General features: G+C 40.7%; 1 protein-coding gene and 1 long non-coding RNA gene across 2 annotated transcripts; one reads left to right on the top strand and one right to left on the bottom strand.

Moving 5' to 3' along the window:
• Positions 1-861: 861 nt before the first annotated feature.
• LOC125315924 lies at positions 862-1,813 on the bottom strand. Its single transcript, XM_048282338.1, has 3 exons — positions 1,205-1,813; positions 1,057-1,108; positions 862-951 (listed from the first exon to the last, which is right to left on the bottom strand). The coding sequence occupies exons 1-3, from the start codon at positions 1,648-1,650 to the stop codon at positions 916-918; spliced, it is 534 nt and encodes a 177-aa protein (XP_048138295.1). The 5' UTR covers positions 1,651-1,813; the 3' UTR covers positions 862-915.
• Positions 1,814-7,780: 5,967 nt separating this feature from the next.
• LOC125315925 lies at positions 7,781-8,852 on the top strand. Its single transcript, XR_007199229.1, has 2 exons — positions 7,781-7,942; positions 8,012-8,852. It is a non-coding gene; the product is annotated as an uncharacterized LOC125315925 (long non-coding RNA).
• The last annotated feature ends 658 nt before the right edge of the window (positions 8,853-9,510 follow it).

Genomic DNA, 9,510 nt, shown 5'->3' on the forward strand with positions numbered 1-9,510 from the left:
AACCTAGTTTAACATCTTAAGATCATTTGACACTTGGACGCCAATTTAATTGCATAATTGACATACGTTAACTCTAGAGGATAGCTACGGCCAATCATCCCAACATCATTTGCATTTACAGAGAGCAATAGGTAGCATTTCACCTAATACATAGAAACTGTCCTTAAATTGGAAAACAAAACTCTCCTAGACCCTAACCGAAGCAAAATACGAAAATTTTTCAAGGAACTCAAAGGTCCTGACTGAACAGAGTTAGGACCTTTGAGTTTTCATGATCCCACCTCTGCCTTCATAGGCAGCACATTGCTTAACGCAGCTACTGGATTTAGCACCTATTCCACCACATTGATCACACACTTTAGAATATGAAACTTCAATTTCCTTCCGACCTCTAAAAAGTTGATTCTTTGAAGCTTAGGAACAGATCATACCTATAACAAAATAAACTAAAGAAATGAGAACTCAAGTATTCATGAGGAAATCTTTTGTACAAGGTGATACTTTCTAGTTACCGTATATCAAGCACATGTCTTCCTGCAATTCCTAAATTGAAGTTCAGGCCCCCTTGTTCACCCTTGTCTCCAAAAAGCTCATCTGGTCCACCAAAAAATGCACCAAAGACTTCGAATGGATCCACCTAGAGAAAGGGGTCATTAGAGAAAAAAAAAAAGGAAAAAGAAACACGCACATGGAAAAGGTCTGATGGTCATATCAACATCCTGACTATCAAATCGAAGAAACAGAAAGAGCGCTCTAAAGGAGAGGTCCGCACAGCACACAAATCTGCAATAAACCAGTAGTTGAAGGATGGCAGTATCATATCCACAACTTCAGACTTGCCCGCTTCTCCTTGCCATCCTGGAATTGAAAAAAGGAAATTTAAAAATCCCAAAAGAAGCACTAGACTGAATAGAGTTAGAACGACCGGTCATTGACATTGCTAGGTAAGATCTCTACAATGAGAACTTAGGCATTTCAATAGCACGATCAAATTATAATCACAAAACAAATACTCAAATAACAATGAGACTCAAGTGGACTCCAATCGCTGAAGACGATCTTTTCCAATTCACATAAGTGTATCGGAATATCTTTTACAACATCTGGACTGTCAAATAGAAGAAATAGAAAGAGTTAATTTAATCAGAAATTAGCATGCATGATAAAATGAACATAACTTAGTGCAAATAGAATAGTGCTTTACTCGTCACCAAACGGTGCTATCATGGAAGGCATATTCAAGTCTTGTGATGCCTCTAACCTACTGAATAAACTAATGTAAAAACTCGGAGGCTTATTGTAATTTGCAAGAACTTGAGGTACAAAAGAAGCTTGCGAAGAAGCTTGAGGCACATCTCCTTGCTTCTTTCTTTTTGTTTTATTCTTCTCTAGACAGTTTTTATGTCGCTTTCCTCCTTTGTGTCCATCTTTCTTCTTGAGGCCCGTACATTTTGCAAGGAGTCTCATATCTTCACTTAAAGCTGTCAAATTTCCCCGAGACTCACTTCCAAGTGGCATTTCATCGAGAGATTTGTTTATGGTCAAGATCATTTTCTTGATAAATTCATATCTCTGAATAGTTTGTGACCCCTTGATTGCTGTCTTAACAAACTCGGGACACACCTCTCTATATCTATTAGTAACATCCATGTCATCATTCCCTTGAATGAATATATAGAATTTATTAGAAGTTACCAATAAATTAGAACACTAAATTGAGTAAAAAAGAGTGTAATGACAATTTATACCCGAGTATCTAAACCATGCTTCTCTAGTATTCCATCTCTTGCTTCACGTGTCCATCTCTTCAAAAAGTAAGCACCAAGAATTAACTTTATGTCCAAGTTATCAAGCACTTTCAACGCATGGTAACATAAAATCCCAACGGTGTCAAAATGATTACAAGCACAATTCACCACTTCATTGCTTGGGCCACCGGTAACCTTATACTACGGTTCATTTGCACCAAATGAACCAACAACAGATTCAACCAAGAGACCCATCTCATTACACTCCTTGATAACTAGGGATAAAGTTTTTATCTATTATATCTGAAAATTTTCAAACATCGAAGGTGTATAGACCTTACTTGTTTGATGCAACATAGGTGATGTCCGACACAAAATCGTAGGCAATTTCTCTCTAGCATTAAACTCAGCTTGTAACTCTTTATACCACTTATCATTCACCACCTTATCAAATCTCTTAAAAAATGCATTTAGATTTATATTACATGTAAGATAATCCTTCAAATCTCCATTTAAACTCTCACTCAACCGTGTACTACGCATCCCCAAGGTCACTATAGATTTCATATAACATCTAGCGTACTTCTCTTTCAATCTATACAGATGTTGGAGCCAAGAATTGTCACTAGCTTCATATGTTGAAAGTAATGAGTCCCAACCTTTTCAAATTTTTTCACTGCTACATATTCGTACACAAGCTTCTTCAAATCAGTCAAAAAATTAGATCCACTCTTCATTAAATGACCAACATTTTTTTATGGCATTTTGGATTAAATGCCATGTACACAATCCATGTCTTGTCTTGGGAATCACCTCTTCTAATTCCTTCAACATTGCTACATCTTGATCAATAAAAATTGTTACAGGCCTCTTATATTGGTGTGCCCCCAAGAATGTTTCCAAAAGCCATCCGAAGGAATATGTGGTTTCATCATATAAAAGTGCAACCCCAAAAATCACAAGTTCTCTATGGCGATTGAATCCAATAAATGCACCAAGTGGCATGCACTCTTTGTTGGTGGAAAATGTGGTGTCAAAGGTCACAACATCACCAAAAAGGGAATAATCAATAACTATTCTAGAATCTATCCAAAATATGTTTGTTATTTGCTAATTACTATCAAGCTGAACAACATAGAAGAAAGATGTGTCTAAGATCTATCGTTTCTCGAAGTACCTCAATAAACATCCTGTGTCTCCAAACTCCATGTCTCTCCCTCGTTTAATGTAAAGATAATTTTTTATCAACCCTTGTGTAACTAACATTTTCTCTTCCCCCAATCTATACACTAGACAAGTCATGTTGCTAGCTTTGTGTAAGGCCTGCATTGTCAGCCAACACAATTTGTTGAGCTTGGACATCGCTTATTTGCCTATGTGACCGTATCAAGTGAGTACAGTTTGCAAAGTGGAGTGGATGAGAATGCTTTGGCTCAAAATCATACACACTATTTACCACTCCCTCGAACTAATCTGATTCCCATTCGGGCATGGCAGTCCATCCTCATTTCAGATCTAGGCTTTTTTACTAATGCCGGGCGTTTATCTTTTCGTCGACGTTCCTCTTTTGCACAACAAAAGCATGTCGAAGGGAAAAAGTACATTAAAAGTGCCATAACTTTTGTACGGCATTCACTTGAGTGCCATAACTTTCAAAACGTTCACTTAAGTGCCATAACTTTCAAAAATTGTTCACTTGAGTGCCATGCTGACGTGGACACCGGAAAAGCCGACGTGGCAGCCGGAAAGCCGACGTGGCTCGCCGGAAAGTTGACGTGGCTCGCCGGAAAAGTAGTTGTAGCACTCAAGTGAACGATTTTGCTTCGACGTGGCACTCAAGTAAACGATTTTTGAAAGTTATAGCACTCAAGTGAACGCCCTACATAAGTTATGGCACTCATGGTGTACTTATCCCCGTGTAGAAGTTATGGAACCATCCTTCTTTTTATTAGTAACTCTCCTACATACACCAAAATCAATTTTCAATGCATACATCTTCCAAAACTCCCACGCCTCATCTACATTAGGGGTGTGCAAATTGGACCGGACCGACTCGAACCGGCCCGGGATCGGACCAGACCGGCCGGGTTGGTCCGGTCCTTGAGGGGGGCGGTCCGGTCCCCGGTCCCAATAAATGGAACAGGTGACCGGGCGGTCCGGTCCCCGGGTCCATGGTGGATGGGACTAGTCCGGACCGTCCGGATCTGACCGTTCAAAATATATATAGAGATTCTTAAAATTATAAAAATAATTAGAAATGTTTGACTTCAAACAAAATAATTCAGTAATAAAAAAGAAAAAAAGAACCAGTTAACACGAACTAGTTAACCCAATTTTCCTAAGTCCTCTCCGCTTGCGTCTCCTTGTTGCCTCTCCGCTCACGTCTTGCCTTCGCTTCTCCGCTCATGTCTCACCTTCGCCTTTCCACTTGCTCTTCTTGTAGTCCCGCCTATTGTTGACTCGTTGCTCTTCTCGCAATTAAAGCATATTGTATTCAAAGAGTTAGATTTTTATAAGTAACTAATATTAGCGGTCCCATTGGGCCGGGACCGGGACCGGATCGGACCACCGATCCAGGTCCCGGTTTGGTCCGTGGTCCTGAAAATTTAGGGACCGGGACTACCGGTCCGGTCCCCTGTTCTATATCGGGACCGGATCGCCCGGCACCATGCACACCCCTAATCTACATCATTAAATTCCATACCTACTTGTGCGGTGCAATCATTACTGGCGATAAAATCACATAAAACATAGTGGACAAAGTGGCATCATTAGAAGATAAACTTGAACAACAAACAATAAAACAGAAGAAAAACTAACATACTTTCATGAATACATCAATTACCTTGGGCCATCATCATCCATTTGAGAGGGCGTCTCCATTTGAGGGATAATTTGATTGCTACTACTAAGCATGGCAGTTGAGAGCCAAAGTGCTCGCCTATCTCTCCCAATATTTCTGAAAGTGTGCAACCGCTGCCAGCTAACATTTTTCTGGATTTGATAAAGGCAGGTCTATGAGTGTCAAGGATTACTTATAGGAAACAGTTGCTAATGAAGCAATTGCTTGATAGGATTGAAAATAATTTGCAATATCCCTGTCCACATTTGTAGGTGATCCAAGTTAGAATCTTAAAGTTTATAATTGCATGCTCAAACTCCCTTTCTTGTTATTACCTTTGGGAGGCCGGAGAGAGGTAAATTAGGCTGTTTCAACTTGCGTGCGAATTTTCTATTGCTTCAACCCCGCCAAAAATAGGAAAAAGGAATAATCCAACTCTTCAATATGGAATGAGAAGCATGTTACAGAAAAGTTTCAACATCAATGATCCCCTAAAAACGAATAGTCCTTAAGCGCACCAAACACAAACAACGAAATTACCCAAAAAAGCTACTTGATTTCTTCAAAAGACATTCTTATGTGGACCCTTTTTATTCTCCTCTTTTGATTAACTAGATTTCACTTCATTGATATCTACAAAATCTTGAAACCCGATACATTACCCAGAAACAAGTTGGAGCAAAACAATAAAAGAGTAAATCATCAAGCATTCGGGAATCACTCCCAAATCGGATTGAAGAAAAGATTTTACCTTTCTTCTCTCCTTTTAATTAATAAGATTGAAGAAAAGATTTTACCTTTTCTTCTCTCCTTTTAGTTAACCAGATTTCACTTCACTAATATCTACCACATACTAACAGGTTCAAGAAATCTTGATACACAATACATTACCTAGAAGCAATAGAAAGACCAAATTGGAATACTAGGTACTGCTTGAAGCAAAACAACAAAAAAGTAAACCGTCGAGCATTCGGGGAATTGCCCCGAGACCTAGAACAATAGAAAGATTAGATTGAAGAAAAAAAATTCTACCTTGAGAAGTGAATAGTTTGCGGGCCGGTACCAGCAACCAAGACGTGCACAACGAATCGCGCGAGAGATGGCTATTCTTTAGAAATCCTCGATAGCTCAGGGAACAAGCGTAAGTACAAATAGCAATTCCTCTCCACCAATAAGTGCCTGCCCAGACAGACAGAGAAAGAGAGCAAAAATTTGCCGAATGAGTACGACTCGCTCAAAAACAAAGTTGTAGGAATTGATGAATTTTGATATCAAGGCTCAAATCATAAATTTTACCACAGAAGCCGAGGCGAGCGGAGGCGATGCGAGCGAGAGGGCAAGCCGAGACGAAGCCGGCGGCCTCGAAGTGGAGAGCCGCGACGCGTCGAGGGGGAGGCAACGGACGATGCGAGGGAGACCAATAGTCGCGAGGCGGCGAGCGGGGAAGACAAAGGACACGTAGAGCGGAGGAGACAGATGAGGCGACACAGAGCACCAAAGTGCGAAGAGAGTAGCGCAAATTTCATAACAAATATGAGGAGAGAGAGGGAATCCAGGTTTCAAAAGTGCTGCCCAATTTTTGCCTCCCCCTCCTTCAAATGATGTGGAGGATTTTTGGGCATCGGATGAGAATGGACGGTGGAATTTCATTTAATGTTACCACTGACATTGAAGGGGTGTGTTAGGGGATCTGGTTTCATGTCAATGGTCGTTTGGTCTTTAGACAGTAGTTATCCTGTAGAGTACAAATGACGCGCTTTGTCGGGATCCCGTACACAGGGAGATTCCTGTCGGAATGGGGATTCTCTGTGATTGACACCCCTTGTAAAGTTTTGATTGGAAAAACAAATTTCTGGAAATTCCTCTGTAGCTGTAAATCTGGCTATTCATCTACTTTATCATCTGTATTGATTCTTTTACTTTTTTTTATCACTAAGAGTATTTCATTAAGACGCAACAAGGGTATACCAAGCATTTACATCAAGACTCATGGCATCAACAAGTGAATGCTCGTTTCAGATCCAACCTGTCTATGGAGATTTGTTTTCGCTTTCTTTTCTAATATGATTCCTTTGTCACGCCATAAATTTGTTGGGTGAATTTGCTAAAGATCGTTTCCAAGCATAGCACGCTTTCTTTATGCAGCATGTGGCTTTAATGGCGTGGAAGGCTGTTGTGAATGTAATGCGTATTCTGATCATTGGCATTCTGATAGAGGCATTTGATTACATCGTGCGTGGGGAAATGTTCGCTTGAATATAGGAGTTGCATCAAATTTGTGCTTGAGCGTTGACATGCTTTCAGTGTGAAATTATAACGATTGAATTTCGGATTTCGTTGAACCGCTATGTCTTTTTCCCTCAACTAAATGGGATAATTGTAGCAGCTTATGAAGTGAATGATGATTAAGATTGTCTTCTTGTTATTGATCATAATACTGAACTAATGTGATGCTTAAAATTTCCATGCCTGCAAGGACGAGTATGAACTCCTAGAAGCACTGAAGCCTAAACTTGCTGTTCATCCATTGACAGCCCCCGTTTTAGGAAATGATCATAATGAGTTTCCGTAGTCGTGAAAATCTGGTAAGGCCTGATGAACTCTCTTGTTGTGGTTATCTATGCTGCAGATACGAAATTTTACTTGGAACATTGCAATTATCACTTCATTTATTATCTCCTTTTTTGTACTTGAGGGTGGTTGACATGTTTGTCCTTTTCGAATGCTGTGGCAATTAAATACATAACTTGTGCCTTTCTGGACAGGTTTGTGCACCATCATGATGCTGAATTTACCTTGCATTAGTGGAGTCCTCTGCGGAGTTGAAATTTTGTTTCAGTTTTCCAAGCACGTAATTTCACAATTTCATTTTCAGATACAGAGGTGTTTGTCCTGCTTCGAATTGGATAACATGGTCACTACTTGATCATTGTATTGAGGAGTGTTCTCTGTTGCATAAGAGGAGGCATACGTAGTTACTAGTGACAGTTATCTTGATGGAAAATATCCTCTGTTCAAAGCTCAGTATCAGTTTTCAGGTAAGCTTCTTGGGGTTGGGTTGTGGCCAGCTGATGAGGGGTGCAATTTTGTGAACCTGTGGAGGACCCATCTTTGCTTGGGGCAGAACGCCTTATTGTTGGAAATGATATCCTTCTAGTAATAAGTGTGAAACTATTTGTCAGAATGTGTAGACTGATTACTCTATGCTCTTGCTGTCGATTTGGTTTCTTCATGTAATTTTCTACCGTCCCTTTGTACTGTTGTGCTGAATGCTCTTTGCCGCTCCTTGTCTCAAAGAGAGTTATTGGATTTAGTAAGTCTTTGCAACTGAAAGAAGAGCCTTGGCACAACGGTATTATCTGCACTTGTTAAATCCTTCTTACCCCTGTTCTCATGGTTGCTCCTAGTTCTTTTGATGAAGGTTGGGATCCCTAAGGTTCTAGCTGGTGACCTGCTTTTTCTCAGTTTTTGGAGCTTACAAGCATGCAACGGGAGGCTGTACTCTCACTGCCTCTTTTCGCTCCTGAGACAGTCAAATTGAGTTCAGTACCATTTCCTCCTGTTTCGGTCAACCAGGTCGTGCAACTCCTAGAACGGGTTCCTTATGCGTTAAATTAGTCTTGCCATTTCAAGTTTCTTTATGTTGAGCTGTGGATACACAAGTACTCCATGCTTCTCCCCGGGAGGATTCTGTCAAGTTGCATAATGTGCAAAGGGCACTGTGTTTACGACAGTACAGCTATGCTTACGCGGTGAAGTGCCGTCTGAGACGCCCAAGCATAATATGGGAGTTACAAACTCTGATCAAAAACCATACGCTAACCGGGAGTGGAGAGTTTTACTACACACCGGAGCTTGTACACTCCAATTCTCTTGCCAGGAGGATGTTAAGGGCTGCTAAGTTTGCGCATATGGGTAAAACGATGGTTCATTCATGTAACTAGAGCCTTAAAACTGTACCGGTTTTCACATTTGTGCTGTATATTTGATGACAAATACCCTTTCTTTTTACCTACGTACCTTGGCAAGTTAATTTTCAAAAGATGAATGGTGATGTTTCTGGCGGCGGCCTCTTAAATAAATGTTCTTATACTTGCACAAGGGAATGCAATGTTTCTTGTACCGAGAGGGATTTCCGGGTCATGAGGCTGATTTATCTCCAGATTCTACACAAAATAGTGCTTAGCACAGTTACTGCAGAGTCTACTAGTGGATACTGCTGTCGTGATTCTTTTGTACTGAGGGGTGTCCAAGAATGTTGAGAAGTGCAAGAGGTTTCTCTAGTAATATGAAGTGTACGTTTATCAATAAGACGAGGAACAAAAAGTATTGATTGGATTTGCAAATTAAGGGCTTGTATGGTAACACTCCCTGGAAAGTGTTTTTGTTCTGAAAGTGTTCCCGAAACACTTTTGGAACCGAAACGCGTATGATAAAAAAATGTTCCAAAAGTATTCCGGAGAACATTTTTGAAGCAAAATTAAGGAACAAAAAAAATCTTGTTTCTTGTTCTTCGGAACACTTTTTGGAAACAACTCGAAAACAAGCTTGTGTAAGCCACCACATCCCATCATCGTCGACGAGGAGTTGACGCAGCTGTCGCCACCCGTCGTAGCGTCGCCGTTGGCCGCCGGTCGCCCCGCAGCCGGTCGCCGGAGGCCGGCTACCGCTGCCCACCGCCACGACCACCCGCAGCTGCCGATCGCCAGCCTCCGCCCTCGCCGGCCGCCGGTTGCAGATCCTTCCTTTTGATGAAAAAAATTTTTTTTTTTTTTTTTGTACTTACCAAACGAGTTTCTATTCTTGAAAATCATAGCTGGCAACAGAAACACAAAAAAATGTTTCTATTCTAAACATATTTTTAGGAACAGAAGCATTACCATATAGATCCTAAGTCACCGGAGCGAGTTCAGACCATTT

The sequence above is a fragment of the Rhodamnia argentea genome, chromosome 7 (assembly GCF_020921035.1).
Source record: "Rhodamnia argentea isolate NSW1041297 chromosome 7, ASM2092103v1, whole genome shotgun sequence".
Lineage (NCBI taxonomy): Eukaryota > Viridiplantae > Streptophyta > Magnoliopsida > Myrtales > Myrtaceae > Rhodamnia > Rhodamnia argentea.